Source organism: Eimeria maxima, genomic scaffold (genome assembly GCF_000499605.1).
Source record: "Eimeria maxima Weybridge genomic scaffold, Emw_scaff97, whole genome shotgun sequence".
Lineage (NCBI taxonomy): Eukaryota > Apicomplexa > Conoidasida > Eucoccidiorida > Eimeriidae > Eimeria > Eimeria maxima.
In genome coordinates, this window is record NW_013566899.1 from 2,185 (window position 1) to 23,235 (window position 21,051).

The following is a 21,051-nucleotide window of genomic DNA, read 5'->3' on the forward strand; positions in this document are numbered from 1 at the left end:
CGTTTTTTCTGATGCATGATTTAGCCAAACAGTCACCTTTCACTGGCAGCAACACCAATAACAGAGGGGTTCCAAAAGCTGCAAAGATATCTCTAAACGTGTTAAACTTACCACATATGCCCTCGATTTATGCAAAAACTGCTAAAACAATGGAGAGAAGACTCTGCATGCTGTGCGGCTCAACGTTACGGCAAGCTGAGCAACGTCTGTTCTAGGAGATCGAATTCAACAACCCCGTTACACTGTCTGGCAGTATCCACTCCCTTTTTGTCTACTTTTTAATTTAAAATATCAGTGAGTATGCACCAAGTGAGTTTGCCATCGCATGCACTTAATGGCTCGCTCTTCCAAGTGGGACTGGGAAGCCGATGCGACTGCGCAAATCTAGCTACGCTGTCAACAAAGAAAGCTTTGGGATTTTAAGATTTTAAGATGTGACGAGGAAGGCACTTGATGGGGGAGGATAAGGCCATTCGGCATGCACTGCAAGGCAGACTACTTCTCATGGCTGGTTTGGAAGCAAGCACACGTCAGATGCCCACACCCACGAATTTGTGGAGATCACAACCAAGAGATATTTGGCGGGATCGTAACCAACAACTTTTGCAATGAATTCATTCATAGCCTGCGACCTATACGTGGAGTTTGAAGCTTCGAATGACTACTGTCGGTAAGCCCAAAGAACATGCTGAGCTCGTAGCTCTTCCTGTTCTTTGCTACTAGAACTCAGCTCACCTCAAGATGCTGACTAACGGAAAAGATAGAACTGCTAACGGCCTCATGACAGGCACTGATTTTCCAGGATAACTTGCAACAATGAAATTCAGGGAAACCCTTTCCACTTATACAGCCCAGAGACGGCGAAACTGTAGAAAGTTTCATTCGGAAATTAAACTAAGAATTAATAGTAAGTAATATGTCGAGTAATTCCACTTAGAAACGGGAAGGTATCCTGAGATGCAGGTGTTAGAGGTATTTCACGAAGAATACCGAGCAGTCACCACTTGGACGTGGATCATGTTCCTTGAGAAGCTTTTTGTAATAATTCTACCAGTAAATCAAGCAGAATAATCCACATATGCGAAAAGAGCTAATCGCTGAAGGAACATGATGCGTCAGAAGACCCGGGCTCCTTTGCAGTATGCATCGTGCAAGATCGGCTGGTTATGCTTGCAACAAACCACCGACACTAGAGGGTGAACTACTCTAAAGAAGGAGGCAACATACATATATCGGGTTGAACTGAGAAAACGGAGAGGAGATCAACAGGGGTTGTGTGCTTGCCTCGTTGTTGAGAATGCACGGGGGCGCCCTGCTACCGGTAGCTCAGTTTAAGTAGAAACACTTCACATTCTGTCTGTAAAAACACCAAGAATGGGTGTACTACAAGAGGTAATGAGGGGCGATTCGCTTGGTTGCCGTGAAGAGGTGAAATGATACTATTTATCGTGCAGCTGGCTCCTAACTGCCACATTCATTCAAACGTAGCGTATCGGTCCGCATGCGTCGCCAAAGTATTGGGTAAGACTTCCATATAAATAAATCAAGAAATATATTTACTTACCAATGTAAAATACTTTAACCTGATATTACTGTTGATGTTATTTGGGTAACGTCACTGTCGCCCAAGGAGTGACTGGTCCAGCTCTTTAACCCGCTTCGCAACTAATTCGTATTCTGTCCTGAGAGCCATCCAGAAGTTTGTTTCGGATTTCATAGGCATTGATGTAGTTGAGCCTTGTGTACTTCAGTATATCCATAACCTGATCGATGCCTCTGGCACCCTGCTTCTGGCGAGACTCGACGCCACGACTGGTCGTGGTCCCCGCAGTTCGCAAATTTACCCCCACGATCTAGGGAAAATTCTACGAACAAAGACTATATATAGCCGTCTAGGTTAAGGGTAAGTGTCTGTTGAGCAGTGGCAACGGCCTTCGTGAGGAGCAAGGCAGACTGGTCCTGGTGGCTTCAGCATGCCTAGGCACAAGTTGCATTGGTGGTAAACGCCTCATTCCACCCTTCTATGAAGTATATTTTAGACGTATGCTTGTGTTTTGGCAGTGCAAGACTTTCTACACTGGCGCAGGTATTTTCATGACTTTCGATCCAATGCCACCATGCACCTGCAGCAGTGGCAGCTGCAACTCCCGCCACAATTGGACAACTCCTTCATTTCTTGTTTGCCTAACACAGAAAAGCCCATGCTTTGGATCATGCGAGAGTCCCGGAGCATGGTCTGTTGGGAGAAGTGCATCGAATCAGCCCGAAGCGGCTAATAAGGGGAGGGCCTTTCCACGTTGCCTTCGCGTACCGGTGACATCTTATATACTGCGTATTATTGTCATTTTTTTAATAGCTGCAAAGCCATCGCATATGCCCCAGCGGACGTATGGAAATGGCCAGGCATCCTCTTCGCCTTCATGGGATGCAAAGGCAGTTCCCATTTCACTGTTTTTCCAGGTGGCAGCATGGTTTGCTAGTATCTCTGTGACTAGCTTTGGCCCTGAATTCGCTTCGGCGTCTCTGTGCGCAGTCAACATATGCAATGGCGGCACGTGCTATGAGCATGGGACTGCTCAGGTGTGCGTTTGTCCGCTGCCCTTTAAGGGCCCCACCTGCACGGAGAAGGCTTCCCTCTGCATCGAAGATTGCGGCATTCGCAGCAACAGTGGTTTGGACTGCCAAAGCGCCCTTTGCTCCCTGGGTGTGTGTGTAGACACAGACGTTTCCCCTTATTTCAAATGCGAGTGCGGTGACTTCTTCCAAGGCACGAATTGCGAACAGCCGTCTAACCCCTGCACTGGTGCCGTCAACCCTTGCGGCCAAGGCACTTGCATTTTCTCTCCAGGGAAAGGCACCGGTACTGTCACCTGCCAGTGCCACGACGACTGGGAAGTTGCTTCAGGTGTCGGAGTGGTTACTACCAAGTGGGGCAACAGCGAGGTGGTAATGAATCCACCTTGCAGTGTTCGTGTGAGCCGCGGTCTTGCGAATATACCTTTTACACTTTCCTCGGGTGAGCTCGTTTTCTGGTGGACGGTGTTTGCTACAGCTCTGTGTGTCTTGCTTTGGTGCTGCTACACAGTTGCAGCCGAGTCTTGCAGTAGTTGCTTCAGAAAATTTAAGATTGCCGGACAGGTACAAAACGCTGCAAGGGCCTAGCTACACCTGCAGCAGCTACCATCGCAGACACAGTGGTATCCACTGATTTTCTACTTTTAGAACGAGCGCAAACAGCGAATCTGCTACATTGATCTGCCTACTGTGGCCTTTGAGCGATTACTGAAAACAAATGTAACGCACCAACGTATGGTGGCTATTATTGTTTCCGTGCATCCTCACTAATGCACAGGTAGCATGGATATATTGCTGGAGGCACGGCATCTGCATTTACATGAAGTACCCGGTGGTTGGCTCAGGTCTCAGCTTCGTATAAGTTAGAGTGTCGCTGCTGGAGGCCCGGCTGCTGCAGAAGTGCACTTAAGGCTATACACTTCCGCTGTCTCTAATACACTGCCAGTTTGTTGCAGATTCGTCTGCAGCAGCTTTCGAGTTCATTGGTTCTCAGCATTCCACGGTCCACTCCGCACTGCAGGAGTTAATAGTAATTGTGGTAGAGCGATATTATACACTTTTGTGGCTCAAAGCAGCCTGAAGTTTCACGCAGGGTTGTTAGCGTCGATTAGCATACGTACATCTGCTGTAGCTCCTACGTTTTTCCTTGTGTTGTCATTCCCGCTAGTTTCTGATGTATAAATCCACGGTGTCAGGGAGGCTATTTATGGGTAGCGGCTTCTCACGATGATTCTTCAGCGGTAATACTTGTGGTCGCGGTTGACATCGGTACGTACCGAAATGCGTGATACGCAGCTGCGTGGTCGTCGTCGGATTTCCCTTTGTGTTGTTGCACGCTGCAATCAGCCTAACTGCGTCGGTTTGCGCCTATGCACTTCTTCGATGAGCAGGTTTGCTGCAGCTTGAAGTGCCTGAGGGACGCCTCTCCTCTTAGCAGCGAACCAGACAGGCTGTGACACTCCCCTTATTTTTGCTGCATAGCTGCGTCTCTTCTCGTTCCAGCTGATATTCCTTGCTATTTCTGTTGCCGCTGCTTCAACCTCTGCTTTGAAGTCTTTTGGACTCCCGACGCCTCTTGATTGCAGTCGGGCTGCTGTCGCAGCCGCTACTGCAGCAGCAGCAGAACGTACAGAACGATACTTTCGGTTACATGCGTCGTGCGATGCTTTGCTCGGGGTGTTGTAGGTGCTGGCGTTGTGTTTGCTTTCCACGACGGCAGCGAGGATGGCTGCCGCCGTTCCTTTTCCTGTATGAAGCGGATTCGTATCATCCGCTTGGTTTGGGTGGCATATTAAAGACACCAGCAACTCTCTGAAGTCTCTTAGAATGAGTGGTGCCATTTCAAGGGGCAGTGCTGGCGCATCGTTGTCCAGAAGAGGATGGCTTAGCTGGTGCTCCTGCGGGTGGTTTATCCACGATGCCGAAGCAGTCCCAATCGCTCCGCCACTTCCAGTGGCTCTCTCACCAGATTGTGCACATAAATCCCCGATTCCCGCTCTTCCGTAGCTACCGAGCAAACTGCTACTTCTGGCTCTTTGCAGGAATAGCTGACGCCGCCCTTGCTGCTCGCGCAGCTCTTCTTGCTGGCATTTTTTCTTTTCTTCGCGTTCGTTTTGCGACAGAGACAATGGCACCGACTTCTTCATGAAGCGCGTGCGAATGCCGCTACCTATAGAGGACACTTCCGACAGGTCTTGACAAGTCTTGAGCCGGATGCCGCCGCTGTTGTTGTGGCCGCACCTGGAGGCGCATCCAGGAGCAGGAGCGGTTTCTTCGACATCTTCAGTTTCCATGGAAAGTGTATCAGGAGAGGCTGGCAGCCCGGGCTCTTCCGTCCCCACTGTGGCAGGAGAAGCACCAGAGAAGTGCGCTTGCGTTAGGGCGGGTTGGTCCTTCATCAGGCTCAGCTCCCGAGATCCCTCGGCTTCGGCCTCTGCTGCTGAAGCTGCGATGTGTCTGCTGCGGCTGCGCAGAACACGGCAGTTGCTGTGTGGGAACGCTATTTGTGCCTGTTGCTTCTGAGTGCAGACTCCAGAATGCTGGTCGGGGCTGTTTGGTTTTTGCGGTGGTAGGCTTTTACCTTGGTCTCTGGCTGAGAGTTTTCGATAGAACTGGGATTTGCGTCTACCGTGGAGGGAGCTCCTTATGGAGCTGGTACTTCTCGATGTAGATGCAGTGACGTTCAAAACGCTGCTTGCCCCTTTATGCAACTCCTCAAGAACTGGAGTGAGAGGGACACGCTGCTGCCGTGGATCGACAGGATGTGCATCGGTGTTTGTCCTACTGACGAAAGCAACCGTTTCAGCGCGATGCAGAGCTGCCATTGTAGCAGCGGTCGGAACAGCAGCGGCAGGTACAGGCGCACCATGTTGCCTTCTGCACTGCTGCCGATTGGTCCGTCGAGGGGAACCTTCCCAGTCGCTTCCGCTGCTGCAGTCTATCCTGAAGCTGCTGCATTCATCGCTGCTGGGGAACGAAAAGTTGCTCCTGTAATTCCGCTCACACCTTTGGGTGGACCGTGTCATTCGCAGCTTCATCCCGCTGCTTCCACTGAGAGAGCTGCCCGATGTGGCATCCACTGCGGTAGCAGCAGCACTTCTTCCACTTTTCGATCTGAGGCAAATCTGCATCTGCCGCGACGGCTGCGACCCCATACAACTCTGGCTGAAACGCGCAACCACATCATCAGGAGCAGGGGCAGTCCCCTCCGAGGGTGCTGCAGAATATTCCTTCTGACAGCTGCTGCACTGCTTGCAGCTACAGGCGTCGCCTACAGTTTCGCGGCAGCAGTATGCAAATATTCGCCTTCGCCTATTTGCCAGTCTTCCGGGCAGCCTCCTTCTAGCTCGCCTCGTTTCCACCGCTGCTGATGCCGTTGCCGCCGCTACAAGCAGCCCGTCAGATCTTTGTACAAACCGTGGATGCGCTCGTGATTCGGGAAGTGCATTTGAAGACAGCAACAACACATTTGTTGCTGCTGCTGCAGCACTTGCTGCTTCCACTTCCGGCGCTGCAACCGCACTATCAAGCAGTGCCGCTGCTGCAGCGGCAGCACCTTCAGCTTCAGCGGATGCCGTTGCAATCCTTGCTTCAAGTTCTGCTGATGCGTTACTCTCGCCTGTCGATGCTGTTACTTTTTGCCTATCTGTTGGGGATTGGACAATGCACAGCCCGGTAGCTTCCGGTAAGTCCGCTGATTTTATTTCCAAGCAGTTTCCACGGCAAAGTACGGATCTCGAATCCGGTAGAGTTGCAGCTTCTGTTTCGCCAGTATCTTGTACTGAAGCCATGTTGGCCCCTCGCATTTCCTTGCTTTCTCTCATTGGTGATCCCGCCTCGGCGAGAGCTTCTGCTGATTCTAGTGAGGCGTTGCCTTTTCGTTGTGTCGTGGGGCTTTCTCTCTGCATCTGCTTTCTGTTGCATGCAGGAAGAACGGAGTCTTCTTCTGCTTCCTCACAGGTGTCTACTGTTGTTCCCTCTGTACCTTCTACGGCTGCAAGTGCAGCATTCGCTTCAGCCAGTTCCTGCACAGCAGTTTCTTCTGCGGCAATAGCTGCTGCTGCCCTTTGCTTCGAGGCAGCAGCAACAGACCGCGCACGTACTACTGCCAATTCCGCGTTGACTTTGAGTCTGGGCATCCTGCGGCGAAAAACAGTAGCAGCATCGTGAGATGTCTGTGCAGCTGCGGCAGCAACTGCTGCTTCGTGGTTCTCCGACTTCTGGGCCAACATACATCTTAGCGCTCGCATTCTCCTAGCTTCCCTGAGCTGCTGCTTCGCTAGTCTTTGCCTCTCTCGTGCAGCATCAAGTGTATCCACATTTGCTGTTGCAGCATCTGCTGTTGTTTCAGGCCCTGAGGCATCCCTACTAGACCATATTTCGTTTTCTATTTGCGAATCTGCATGAATGCCCCCAGGGGCGTTTCCTCCTTTGGCTTCTTTGCCTGTTACGCACCGGAAACTTCCTTCAGCAGGAACCGCCTCAAAATCACCAATCAACTCAGGGCTCCGCTTCTTAAGTATCTTGTTTACCACATAGGTGCTGCAGTGGCGGGCTTTTTCCCGCCTGCGACTCCTCTGTTGGAGTAGCAGCCGCGCCTGCCACTGCTGCCTCTGGCTGTGGCGACGACGACGCTTACCTTCCTCTTGCTGCTTGTGATCTTCCTTTTGCTGGGGCTGTACGTGGCTCTCCTGTTGCAGCAGCCCCTGGTGCTGCACTGCGTGCTTGTTCAGGTGTTGCCGGTAGGGTTCCTTCCGGTGCAGTTCCTGATGCAAGTGTCTATGCTGCAGCTTCGTTTGTTGCCTTCCGGGGTGCTGAGACCTAGGGTGCTGTGTCGATTGCTCTTGCACATCCTGAAGTCCTGGGTCTTGCTGCACGTGCATTTGTTGCATGTGTAGCCCTTGTTGCTCTGCATGCTGCTGCAGCTGCATCTGCATCAGCTCATGCCGCTGCGGCTTCGTGCAGTGCGCCGCTTCTTCGAACGCCCCCCCTAGCTCCTTAGTAACTTTGAATGCTTCCTGAGCAACGTCTCCGACGTTCTGCTGTTGCAGCGGTTTTAATTGCTGCATTTCATGCAATTGCTGCAGACTCTGCTGTCGCAGCGTCTGGAGACGCACTTGCTTTAAAGGCTGCAAGTACTGTTGCTGCAATTGCAGCAGCTGGTTGCGTTCGGTCAGTAGGATGGGCTGCATAGCAGAGACCTGGAGAGGCAAAGATGCTTGCCGTTGCAGTTGCAGTTGCTGCTGCAGTTGCAGTTGCTGACGTTGGCACGGTTGCAGAAGAGCGCCACTTTTCTGCTGCTGCTGCTGCCCCCACTGCACCTGCTGCAGATTCTGTTCCGAGCCTCCTTGTTGCATACTGTGGCATTGAAATGCTGGCTGTTGCACCCTTAGCTGCTGCACCGTTTGCCCGTAGCGTTGAGTCGCTTGCAGCACCGCGTGGAACAGTTGCTGCTCGTAATGCAGTGTGTGCTGCCCCTGTGGATCTACGGCTTGTTGCTGCTGTACGTGGGGTCGCACCACCGTTGGAGGCGGCGGTTTCGTTGACGTATGGTGACTGGATATCTCAGTATCTCTACTGTTGCTGTTGAGCTGCTGCGTCACCTGGTTGGTTTGCCTTTGCTGCTGCTGTCGCGGCTGTGATTGCTGTTCCTCCGACTCGTGATGAAGCCGTTCGTTCCCTGGCTGCCATGTTTGGTGCATTATGGGTAGAGATGGGCCCCCGTCAAAGCTGTCCTGTAGTGAAGAAAGGAGCTGCCGGTCCCGTTGAAGTAGGGCTGCGGCGGCGCGCAGCATTTGGTGACGCCTGCTGCACGCCTTTAGCAGTACTTGGCTGACTGCACCAACACCAACGCACCGCAACGCATGCAAATGTTTACAAGTCTCTCGCTGCTGCTAGTCATCGGGGTTTGTTCAGGCCTTACTCTGTCCCCAAGTCTTGGCTGCTTTTGCTGTCGCCATTTTAAGGCCTTGTGATGCTGCCCCAGCATGTCCTGAAAGGAGACGGCACTTTAGTGCAGCTATGGCCAAGCTTGTTGAGAGGCTCCTTCCTGCCAAAGCAGAAGCTGCAGCAAATACACAAGTGGGTGCTTGTTGCGCCAACGCAGCAAGCCACCTGCTGCTGCGTGCAATGGCTGCTGCTGCTGTTGCTGCATCCTCTTTGTCTTCGAGACTGGATAGTGGTAACAGGCTTGGGCCACCTGTGACCATGGAGGCAGCGGACATGTTGCTGTCCTCGGCAGCCCATGCAGAAGCGTCGTGAGCCTGCTGTACCGGCCGGCACAGCGGTGAAGGGCTGCATGGCCGCTGGCCGTCAGTTGTGTGAAGCGCTTTCGGTAGCGCATGCAGCAGGTGCTGATGGGGCTCAGCAAGACGGTTCTGTCCTGCTTGCTGCTGGGGCTTTTGCTTAGGCGCCGGAAGCGTCTCTCCTGCTGTCTTTTTCTGGCAAAAAATCGGCTTTTCCAGTGCGCTTAATATTAGGCCAACCAGGTCGTGCAGCCGTTGCAATCGGTGGTGCTCACCGTAGCTATTTCCCCTGCTTACCTTTTGCTGCTGCTGCATCTGCTGCAGTTGACACCCCAACGGTGGCGAGAAAGAGCCGGTGTTTTGCTGAAATGAAAGTCTCTCTCTAATTAAAGCTGCTTGCTCAGTCATATGATGCTTTTGTATAGACGGTCTCAGCAGTTGTAGCTGCCGGAGGATCCGCTGTTTCAGCCGTTGCAGCTGCTGCAGTCGTCGGTATTGCTGGCCCAGCACGACTCTCCTGTAGCAGTTGGCGCATGGTCGCAAGGACGCAGCCAGGGTACCAAAGTCGTCCTCCGCTAGTCCAGCAAAGTCCGCAGTGCTTCGCTCTTGACAGGCATAGGGCAACTGAGCAGGAGAACCATCAGCACCTGACTCGTCATCTGATGTTTTGCTTGTGAACGTATTACTCGGCTGCGTTCCTGCCGCGGCTGAGGCAGTAGCCTTCGCAGCAGCAGCGGCAGCTCCAAATGGGCCCTTGCTTGTATCTCCGCATGCAAGGATGAAGACTAGAAGGGCTGCTAAGCACTCAGAAGTATTAAATGTAGATACATTTGTGGCAGCATCAAGAGAGGAGACTATCTGCCAGACCGGTTCTTTCTGCTGACTACGATCTTCGCGTTGCAGAAGTCGGCTGCGACTGAGTTGGTGGAGCAGCTGGTGCGTTTGGTGGTGCTGCTCTCGCTGCTGCTGAGGCAGATGCGGGTTCTCGTGCTGCTTTTGGGCTGGATGCTTGTTGGCTGGACGATTGTTGATTGTAGTTTGGGCCTTAAGAAGATCTTCTGCAGAGGTAGGCGACTCCCTTAGCCTTCTGCGGGCGCAGCAAATAAGCAAACTCAAGGGACTGGCTAAAGCAGCTGCAAGCTTGCCTTTGCCTAGACATTCCAAACAGGACAGAGATGCGGAGGATGACAAGCGATATAAGGTGAATTAATACAATTATCTAACGCTCTCCCGTATTGGCAAGGAGGGTGCAGCTAAACGAAAGGGTGAAAAAAACCTCGTGCGAGTTTGTTTGCTCCATATGTCTATCCTTGCGAACTTTTACTGCTTGTATCCATCCCAGTCCGAGTGTATTGTACTATCTCCACAACTGTGTACAGGCGTTTTTTTCGTTATGCTGGGGCTTCTAGCGGATTCACATCTATGAAGGGGCCCTCACTCGCTCAGGCCGCTGCATCTTCGACAGATTGCAGATTCTGACAGACGTTGATAATTCCCAACCGTGCAGTGCAAGTGCAGCAGCGAGCTGCAGCTGCAACAGAGAAGCATATCATCTAATCCGCAAACACACCACAGAGAATAGACGAGTCAATCTACGCACAAGCTCTTTGGGTACTGTGATTCTAGGCAGCTGCCGGCCAAATGAACGGCTTAAGAACGGGGAAGGGAAATATTACCCCCATGGGCAGCTTCTACTCCGCACTGCATACATTGCGCTCCCCGTATCTGGTGGACTGCACTAGGTCCTGCTTCTGTAACACGCACGCAAGTTGTCAGCATCAACTATGAGCCCGAAAGGCTGACTCCGGCAAGCAAAACCCTCAGCAGCTAACCCCACTACCTACCCTCCCTCTGAAGCCCTTCCCATACCGACAAGTCGCAACGCCGCCTGCTCCCAAAGCCGCCGTCGCAGCCGCGTGAATAGCCGGGGTCCCAAGTCAGCAAATAAGAAGTCGCCTGCGTTCAGGGCAATCCCTGGAATGGATGTTAACACCAAGTGCGGCCACCCGTTTACATACACCTGCAACACATCACCATGCAGATGCAGGCCCGGAATGCAGGTCTGCTCCTCGCAATTCCCTTGGCGTCTCAGTGTTTGTGGGCAGTGTGCCACAACGACAGGTGCAACACACTGACGACAGCTTCGCTTCCAGCCTTTGCCAAGTTTTGCATACGCCGCAAAAAGAGAAAATACGTGGGGGAAGACTGACGGTGTGCAGCTCGCAGTTTTGCTGAAAAGCAAGGGGTGTTGGGGCATCAAGTCGTGGGACCTCGAAATGTCGCACAGCTCCTGCAGGCGTTGCAACTCCACCGCCCGCCGTACAGACGGATATGCACAAACAACCAGCGGCCGGCAACAATAGTGGAGACATTGCGGCTGCAGGCGACACTCCAGCTCCTGTAAACCCAGCTGCAAGCAAAACGCAGCAAACGCAGCTGCAACAAGTGCACACGTAGCAAGCGCTCCAGGGGTGGCAGGTATATAAGCAGACAGGCCAGCAGGCAGCAGATATCCGTAGTGGAAATGGCAGCGAGTGGAAAATACTTCACTGTAATAAATTTCACATTTGGAACACAAGACTATGTGGGGCTATAGTGTTTGGCGTATGGACCGAGTGCGAGCAAATCCAAAGTGAAAAGGAGTGACTGCTTGATTCGACCTTTATGTGTTGGAAGGCCTTTTCAAATTCTTCGTCAGGACATGCAATGAAGACTGAGTGAGTTTCCAGGAAGGCGGCACCTGCAGCCAGGATCAATGAGTGTTTTTGACCGCTTATACACCATAGAAATAAACTCACATATGATCGCCTCAGGCGTGAAAGAGAGTCCAAAGCAAGCCAAAGGTAGGTCTTCAGAGGCCACCCTTGAACTCAGCGCCACCCGCCCAGATATTTGGCCCAATACCACCGGGACCTGTGGGCACTCGCACCACCAGGTCATTGGAATGCTATCCTCGGCAAATGGGAGGCAAAAGCGAAGGCAGAAAAAGCCGCAAACATACAATTGTAAAGGAGATAAGCATGAGCAACAGGTCCGGACAGACAAAGGTGAACGCAGACGGAAAAAAAGGGGAACAGTATCCACCTATGACAGACTCAGAGGGAATAAAAACAATAGACACCTTGTGAGAGGCAGGAATGGGGTGGCAACCATCGCGGAGTCGGCTGGCGTAAGCGGTTTCATTGCATGGCGTTCCGAGCCGAAGAGGATGTTGAGGATCCGCTACTTCTACACATTCCAATCTGCGGCCCACAAACGCACCTACAACCCCTCCAGCCGGTGTTGCTGCTTTATCTGCAGTTAGTTCAGCCTCCCTTGTTCCTGCTGCATGCTCGGATTGGTCCGAGCTGCAGAGACACAGCAGCAAATCCACCAAAAGTGAGCGATCTCCCTCTTGAGAGTGCCTTGTCTCGCCAGGTGGCCTCGAGTTTAGCGCTCCTGGTGAGTCGGCGTTTTGTGCTATCCGGTGGAGCTCGTGCTGCTCCAATCGTGAAGCGTCTGCTACAGCAGCAGCTGCAGTAGCAGATGTTCCATGAGCTGAAGAAATCGAAGACAACACTTGTTGTCTTGCCCGAAAAGGCTGTGCAGCTGCTTGGGGGACTTCATCGGGCGGTAGCTGCTGCTGGATGCAGCTGCCTGATGCAATCAAACCGTTGGAACATGGGGAAACGAGCACATCTAGTCCCTTGGCACATTCAACGCCTCCAGCAACGGCCAATCCAGCCTCTGTCCCATTTTCCTTGGCTGCAGAGCCTCCTATGTTGTAACTATTCAGGTGCCACTTGCGCGTTTGCTGAATCTGCTGCTGCAATTGGTGCTGTTGCTTCTGTTGCTGCAGCAATTGCTGCTGCTGCATCTGTTGCAGCTGCATCTGCTGCAGCTGCAGCTGCTGCTGCAGCAGCTGCTGGTGCTGCGTATTGTTTGGCATATGTGCTTGTTGAATATTGACTATCCCTTCAAACGGTAACCACTGCGTCGTTTGCTTCAGCTGCAGCTGCCTCTGTTGTTCTTGTTGGAACTGCTGTTGTTGAAGCATGTGTTGTTGCAGCTTGTGCTGCTGGAGCAGGTGATGCTGTTGTAGCAGCAGTTGGTTCTTGTCTTGGCAATAGATAGGCAAATGCTGAGCCTGATTAGCTACTTGCTGCTGCTGCAGTTGTTGTTGCTGTAGCTGTAAAAGTTGTCTTCTCTGGAAGAGCATTTGCAGTTGTTGCTGTATCCGCTGCTGCTGCTGCTGCTGCTGCTGCTGCTGCTGCTGCTGCATGGGCAACATCTGCTGCTGTGGCTGCAGCTGCGGCTGTGTCTGCTGCTGCCAATTCTGTAACTTCTGAGGGTAATCCTGATACCGGAAAGTTTGGTCGAACCGCTGCTCCAATTCTTGCTCCTCTCTTTGACGGAATGCAGCGAGACAGCTTGCTGCACCCCCTGCTGCTGTGGTTGCCAGCCTTAACGCTGCTTTTGCTGCTGTTGTTGCTGCTGCTGTTGCTTCTGCTGCCCCTGAGGCCACTGGCGCTACAGGAACGTGAGGTTGCAGTCGAGGGTGCAGAGAATTCGCCTCCAGTCCACCGAAGGGCGTAATGGTTGCTGCTTCTGTTGTTGTTTCTGCTGCATCTGTTGTTGCTGCTGCCATGTCTGTTGATTTGTTCCACAAGATGCTGCTGGGAGCAGCTAAAGGTACTCCATATGCCGTGGGTGTTTCCTGTGTTGCTGTTGATGCGTCAATGCACATGCCAGAAATGAGTGAGCTTGCAGCGTGCTTTCTTTCTTGTCTCTCTGGAGCAGTGCCAAAACCGACTCCATTTGCTTTTCCTTCTGGGAGGATCTTCTCTCCCCTTGGCTGGCAGCATTCGTCGGCTAGAAGACAGCGCCCTGCTAGTGTTGTTGTAGACGCCACCGCTGCTGCAGGTGCTGTAGCTACTGGATGTGCTGCTTCCGGTATTGTAGCTGTCGTAGGTGCCGCTAAAGCTGTAGCTGCTGCAGCGCGTGTGCGGTAGCTGCTTGTTGCATCCCCCGTCTTAGAGCCTTCGGTATCACCAAAGCCAGCAGCAGGAGTAGCAGTACAAACAGGCAGGAGCTGCGGTGCAGCAAGCGAGAAAAAGCCGCTGCCGCTGGCAGCTGCAGAAATGCCCAGTGTCGGACAGAACAGGGCATATACAGGAGACCACCGTGGAGTCAACAACAACTGTGCCTCCCGCTGATTGCTGCTCCTGATGCACTTTCGGATTTCGGCAAAGTCCCCAGCTGCAGCAGAGATGTTCTGCACGGCTGTCTGGAGCAACTCGACTCCTTGCCGTAGCTGCGTGTAAAGCGATTCATTCTCTATGCTTGCTTCACGGTGTTTCCCAATTTGTTGCTGCATGTCGTCTTGATTTGAGGTTGGTGGCTGAGCGGGTGCTGCGTTCGGCAGCAGGCTTTGCTGCTGCGACGTTTGTGTTGGTTGTTGCTGCTCCCGCTTATCTTCTTGCCGTTGCCGTTGCAGTTGTGTCTGTTTCTGCTGTTTTTCTTGCCGCCGTTGTAGTTCATCTAAACGCCAAAGGATATAGTTTTCTACCTCCCGGAGCGCAGCAGCAAACATCACTTCTTGGCGTTTGTGCTGCCGCTGCTGCCTCCACGATATCTGGTCGTCGTGCTGCAGCGGGCTTTCACCGCAGTGATGCAGCTCCCCAAGAATGCTGCTTGCAGCCCGTCGTGCATGCGGGGTCATGCATGAAAGCTGCTCCAGCTGCTGCAGCTGTTCGGCCAACTCCGTGTACTGGCATTCCCTTCTCTGTAGTTCCTGCGGCGAGGCGCATTCCTGTCGCGTATCTTCAAGCAGACCTGCCAACGTTGCTTGCGTCCGGCGTAGGAGTCGCATCTCCACCTGTGTTGACTGAGGCTGCGGGCTATCATTCAGGTGGCGCTGCCCCCCTCCACGCTGCTGAATCTCCTCTTTATCTGGAGCCAGTCTGGCGCAAAGCTCCAAAATCCTGCAGCTTCTAAGGCGCATTTCAGTTGCTATTTGGTCCTGCTGCTGTTGTTGCCGTTGCAGCTGAACTTCGAGGGAACCTAAACTCCCTGCGCTCTCTTCACTAGCCATTGCCCCATAAATGCATCTTTCTAACTCTTGCAGCTCGTTGTGATGGAGCAGCAACTCATGGAGCTTCCGCTCATTTGCCAGTTGCAAGTCTGATTCAGTGCATTGATAGTCGTCCCTAATTATTGTTGCAGAGCCGTGGGTTTCCGAGGCGAGATTCAGCCTGCCATCTACATACTCGAGACTGTTCCGGCGTGCAGACGAAGGGGATCTAACGGGGGAGTCATTTTTGTAGGCTTGGGTTTGCTGTGTAGTCTGTATGCGTGGCTCTTCGAGATCTAAGGGCTGCTCTTGCTCTGCCTGCTGGTATTCCTTTTCCTCTTGTTGCTGAAGCTGCAGAGCCACCAGTCCTTGGGGCGCTCTTTCCTTTCGCCAGAACTGCTGCGAAGCCTTTCTTTGCAACTCGGTATGCCTCTGATTAGAGGGAATGTACCGCCAGTCCGTAAGGTGCTGCTGCTTTAAAGACCGCTGCTGCTGGAGGGCAACAACAGCTGTGCCACCTTTTCTTGCAGGTGTGTTGCAATCCGATAGCCCTTCAGAGACGTGCTGCTGCTGACGATGTAACGGTGAGGTTTCTGGTTGACGCATTTCGCCATCAAAACTGCGCATACTGCGAGTAGATGACCCCTGAAGCAGCGAAGACCGGCCCCGAATTTCGCCTGTCGTCTGGGGGGCATTTGGGGAGCTGCGATGCCCACTGGTGCTCCTGCATCTTATGTTGGTGCTAACGTTATTGTTCCTGGATGGCGGCAGTCCAGGTGAAGCTCCTGAGTCGCGCAGCCATTCGTGCATAGCAAAGGCCTCGCAAGCGGCATCGTCATGCACTGTACAGACTGGTATTCGCCATGGAGAGCGCAGAAACTTTTGAAGGCTTGCCCGGTGGATATTTGTAAGGACTTGGGCTGGAACCTCCTGCCGTCTCAATGTCACACCTTCCCCAAGGCCAAACAGTAACAGCTGCTCTCGCCGCTGGGTCAGGTCCTCTACCTGCTGCTGCAGATGCACACAGCGGCTTAAAACTATGTGGACTATCTGCTGCAGCTCCTGCTCTCTCTTCAGTTGTACAATCAGCCGATCCTCCAGCTGATCGAACTTCACTACCAGATCCTGCCTTGTCTGTCCAGGGGGGTTTGAGCCGTGGATGGCGCTTTTTTGTCGCTGTATTAATTGAATTCTATGAAGTTTCTGTCCCTGCTCCTGCCGCATCTGCTCTTCATACGCCTCCAGTAGCAGGCGTTGGCGTTGCAGAGTAGCAAGCACTTCTGCTCCCGCCGCTTGCTGCCGTTCCAGCATCAACTCCCGTCGCTCCCATGTGCTCAAGTTGTGCTGTCCGTTGTACTCGACCTGAGAGAGCTGCACAGGGAACGTGCAATAATTCTGGCGTCTACCATGCTGCTGCACTTGCTGGCAATGGAGAAGCGGCATACAGTTTCCCGCTTCTTTGTGTTCCAGCCTGCTCACATCGTCCTCTCCAGTGGCATTTGCCCTGCCCAGAGCAGCAAAGATTCGGTCAAGGGCCAGCTTAAGGAGATTAACGGAACAACCGTCGAGGAGCTGCCCTGGAAAGACATCTGTGAAGACCGACTCGTGGGACGTCTGGGGCTTCATCTTGCCTAATGAGGCACAGCTGGCTTCGCAGGCTGCTCACTGGCAAAAACAAAGACAGACCATACGCCAGAGGGCCGAAGGGGTTTCGTTGTTCCAATTGGCAGAATGGGCTGCACCACGCAAAAGATGAAGGTCACCAAGCAGCCTTAACTTGAGCTTTTTAATTCTTCATAAAGAGCTTGTGACTGCGTCGGAATTATTTACTGGACGAGAATCCGGCGAGACGACCTGTGTACGTGCAGGCTGTGCTCGGCAGAGAAAAGCTGGCATACTCGGCTCAAACAGTCAATAAACATGTGTGAAGGAAGACAAAAATGACCTAGCAAAGATTAGTAGATTATCGCTGTTCTGGAGGTGTGGGAGAACTGTCTAAGCTGAAAAGACCTGGAGTCAGTTGACTCCGACAAAGGGCTCAGATAACCAGCCAGTCTTTCGACAAGCAAAATAAAACAAATGCCAGCTTATCCAATACGAATCGATTATGACTAAGAGTCTAGAAGTTCCAGTGGTGGTAAATTTCAACATCAGCAGCCACAATGGCCCACTGGGGTCCCCGGTGCGGTGTGATTCCACTGAGATGGCGAAAGGTGACCCTCCCCCTGTCATACAAAAGAGGAGGTGAAATACTTAAAATGTCACTTCCAAATAGTTTCAAGCCTGGTAATATACTCTATACCTTGCTACTGCCCCTGTTGCCCACACGCACGAGCATTTCGGCGACGAACCACTGGGGCAGCATGGCAACCGAAACCCTTCTTCTCCATTCCGGAGTAAAAATCCTACTTCCCAAGTGAATCATTGTCTAAGATGTACCTCAATTATTTCCTCTGGCTCAAAGCGAGGTGAATGTGCAGCTAACTGGCAATCGCACGGATCGTATCAACCGTTTGCCGGCTAGTGTGGGAGTACCGCAAAAAGAATTGGATAATTAGAATGCACACACTAGAGAGATGTAGTGACGATTTTCCGTGTTTGCGTTGGGCACATCTCCGGATCAGAACGTGAGAGCCGTATTATCGGCGAACTCCCCGATGCGGCCATTGGACTACAGCAGCATGTAAGTGTATGGACAACATGTGAGAGCGAAAAAAGTAGGTTGAAAGCACTTATACACCTCAGAGTTCCTCCCTGTCCTGTAGAGGGGCACTAACCTGCAAAATGGCAGGGGGATACAATTCAAGGGCGATCGGCAAGCAATGCCCAAATTGTAGAGGTATAACTATAGAAAAACATCTCTATTAGGCTCATTAGCTACGGACAATACGCGCTTTATAAGGCGCCGAAAACGCACGGGAGGTCTCATTAGCTTCCGTATACTGCAAATGTCGTAGATAAAATCCCACGAATAGACACCCTTCAGATGAAAGGAGCAGTTTGTCGTGCTCTTAAGGTGAGCGAAAATCCATATCCCAAAAAGCCAAGAATTGAAGGCCCCAAATCGATGACTAAAGTTGCCGGACTGAGCAGCCTTTGAGGAAAGGGAGCCGTGAAACTGCCTCCTTCGTCCATTGATTGCTAATAGTGTTATACTTGGGGATCAAATTAGAATATTCATGAGCACAAACAGCACGATATGATTTCCTTGATTCGAGACCACAAGGCGCCAACTCGGCGGAATCTGACGCGAGCTTTGTCTGGTGCAGATCGCCCTCCGGCAATTAGCAGAGGCGGGTAGAAGTCTCGATATTTCTGCGCTTATGGGCCATTGAAAGCCCGGGCAGCCTTTGTTAGTTCCTGCAGCATGCAACACAAGGGTCTTGCCGATCACGCTTCATAGGGTGGTTGGCTTCAGAAGCTACAGCAAGAGGCACCAAAGGAGCTGAGGGCCCCCTCCCTTTTTCCCATAATCCTAGCCGTTGCACCGAGGTGCTGAGGACGCCGGAAGGGATAGAGAGAGAACAGTTTCGGCTCTTTTTGGAGAATTATTGAGTGTTTTGGTGCTGTTCTAGCTGCTGACGGTCCTTTGCCAATGCCAAGTAGCCAGGTTGCACTGAAGGCTGCCAAACTGCCAAACTACATTAGCAGAGGCATGAAGCAGCGTGTATTCGAGGGCGGCGCAATATGTGATCAACAAGCAGCAGGAGAAGCTGGGGGTTTCAGCCGTGTACTGTCACGGCAACGCGTAAGGGTTCGATCAGCATTCATACCAAGCAGGCTGCGTAAAAGTTGCTGCAGCACATCATCTCGGTCCAGACCAGAAGGCATATAGGGATGAAAAGCCGGAATTTGGCCTTCGAACTCCTCATTCGATGCGAAAAGTCGGCTGTAGCCTGGCCTGGTCGAATTTGGCACCTGGATACACCTGGATTTCTACGTGCGCGCAAGCCGGTTACAGGATACCGTGTTTAATTGAACATAGTGCCGGGGCACTCTTCGATAAATGTTAGTGAACGTAAATGAGAGGTTGCCTCTCAGCATGTGCTGCTGCAAAGAAGTGCTGCACCTAATGGCAGATCGCGTCCTCCCTGGACCAACTCAGAAGGCTTGTGCAGACAGGGTCGCTACGCCAAGGACTTCAGGAGGTAGTAGGCTGTGTCAACTACATTACGGTGGTTCTAAACTAGACTATTTTGGCCCAAATTTAGCTCACGAAGGTCCTCTGCTAGGACACCCACCTCACGTGCCTCAACCGCAAGCAAGACGGGCATCCAACAGACGAGAGGCTAGAGCGCCTCTCCGCAGAAATACGTGAATATTCTGGAGTGGCAATGAGGCCAGCCATATCTAGTGCACCAACTGTAAAGTGCGCTTAGCGATATAAGGTATGCACCAAGGGATGCGCAGACACACTAACCAGTGCTGGCTACTCAAGGGTACGCATGATCATGGAGTCGACAGGCATTTGATTTCCCTCATTTACACATAAAATAGCCTTTAATATAATCATTAACTGTGCGTGCATTTTAAAAGGTGTTGTTTACACCTGCTCCTCTTCGACTGGCCAGTCTTCCTGGCAGGTGGTGGTAGTGACGACCCCACCCTTGGAAGGCTGAATGCATCACCCATCAAGCTTTGGAATCAACTTAATTTCGTTCCTTGTCTTTGTTTTTTTCAAGTATTATCAAGCATTTAACTCGAACCTGAACCGTTGGTCGCCATGCAATTGCTTGCATCTGTTTCTGCTTGAGCCCTTTATCCAAGGGGCTTCCATTCCAGCAACACCCCGTGAGCCCGCTCCTCCAGGGGCCGTTGTTTTGAATGGTTTCAATGTGAAATTCTTCTTTCTTTGTGTTTTTCATGGCATTTTGTGCTCGTCTGGTTATCGTAGAGCAGCGTTTCGGATGGCCTTCCTGCCGGAGTTGGGGCTGGCTCCGTTTGATCGTGCGGTGTGCGGGTGTGTCGGTGGCTGTCTGTAGGCGTTTGCTAGCTGTTTTAGAGAGGCTTGGCTGAGGGACGATGAGCCTAAATGGGGCATCGCCTGCCCTTTGTTCCGGCGTCGGGGGGGGCCGCGATGCTGACCCCAGCAGCGTGGGCATGATGGAGGGGGCTTTCTTTGTTAGCAGGACGGAGCTGCTGGACTGGTTGAACAACACCTTGGCCCTTAGTCTCACGCGTGTGGAGCAGTGCGCTTCGGGCTGCGTCTATCTACAGGCTTTGGACAATTTGTTCGGGCCTAAGAGCCGCGTTCCCATGAGTAAGGTTAAATGGGGCGCCAAGCATGAATATGAGTTTGTTCATAACTACAAGCTGCTGCAGGCTGCCTTTGATGCCCATGAGGTCAACAAACACATTGAGGTTAACCGCCTCGTCAAAGCCAAGTATCAGGATAACTTGGAGTTCCTCCAGTGGTTCAAGGCCTTCTGCGATCGCCAGGCGGCTCTATACGCCACAGACGTCCCCTATGATCCAATTGAAAGGAGGAAAGTATGCTGAGAACGGCCGGCATGCATCCCCCCACTATGAACCACGCTGCTGCTGTTGTTGCTGCTGCTGCTGTTGTTGCTGCTGCTGTTGCTGCTGCTGCTCCCCGTTGTCTCGATGAAGCATGCATTTTCCCCCGTAAAACGTCTGCTGCTGCTTTTGTTTTTGCCTGCTTTATTTAAGCTTGGAATAGGTCCATTTCCTGCTTGGGCTCCTGTTGGTCCTGATGTGGCCGCGAAGAAGCCGTCTGCCGCATATGCTGCTTCCACAGCAGCCACAAGACAAGCAGCAGGAGCGCAGGCGTCCTCACGCTGCCGCGTGCAGCAGCAACAGCAGCAACAACAACAGCAGCAGCAGCAGCAAAAGCAACAGACTGCAGGTGCTGTCACGGGGACAGAGGCTTCTAACGGCGCTTTGGGCAAGCGGGTGCATCAGCAGCAAGGGGGTTCACAGCAGCGGGGCCGTGATGACGCTGCAGCTGCAGCTGCCGCTGCAGCAGCTGTCGAGACATTGCAGGGAGAGCTGCAGCAGGCTGTTTTGGAGCGGGACTTTTACTATGGGAAGCTGCGCCGCATTGAAATATTGTGCGGTGTGCAGGGGCAGACATCTTTGAGTGTAGAGGCCGTGCAGGCGATCTTGTACGCCAAAGACCACGCTGACGAGCCTACAGAAACAGTAGAAGGAAACCTTTGA

General features: G+C 52.4%; 3 protein-coding genes across 3 annotated transcripts; 2 read left to right on the forward strand and 1 right to left on the reverse strand.

The window, feature by feature from the left end:
- Nucleotides 1-2,373: 2,373 nt before the first annotated feature.
- On the forward strand, nucleotides 2,374-2,950 carry EMWEY_00013160 (hypothetical protein, conserved; the record flags this gene model as incomplete). The annotated part of the gene is made up of 2 exons (XM_013483132.1): nucleotides 2,374-2,580; nucleotides 2,717-2,950. 2 exons carry the CDS (start codon nucleotides 2,374-2,376, stop codon nucleotides 2,948-2,950), a joined length of 441 nt encoding a protein of 146 aa, XP_013338586.1.
- A 967-nt stretch (nucleotides 2,951-3,917) lies between these two features.
- Nucleotides 3,918-16,497, reverse strand: EMWEY_00013170 (hypothetical protein, conserved; the record flags this gene model as incomplete). The annotated part of the gene is made up of 6 exons (XM_013483133.1): nucleotides 3,918-8,410; nucleotides 8,498-9,906; nucleotides 10,664-10,839; nucleotides 11,030-11,229; nucleotides 11,618-11,732; nucleotides 11,911-16,497. The coding sequence occupies 6 exons, from the start codon at nucleotides 16,495-16,497 to the stop codon at nucleotides 3,918-3,920; spliced, it is 10,980 nt and encodes a 3,659-aa protein (XP_013338587.1).
- Nucleotides 16,498-19,893: 3,396 nt separating this feature from the next.
- Nucleotides 19,894-21,051, forward strand: EMWEY_00013180 (microtubule-associated protein RP/EB family member 3, putative; the record flags this gene model as incomplete). Its single annotated transcript, XM_013483134.1, has 2 exons — nucleotides 19,894-20,361; nucleotides 20,542-21,051. The coding sequence occupies 2 exons, from the start codon at nucleotides 19,894-19,896 to the stop codon at nucleotides 21,049-21,051; spliced, it is 978 nt and encodes a 325-aa protein (XP_013338588.1).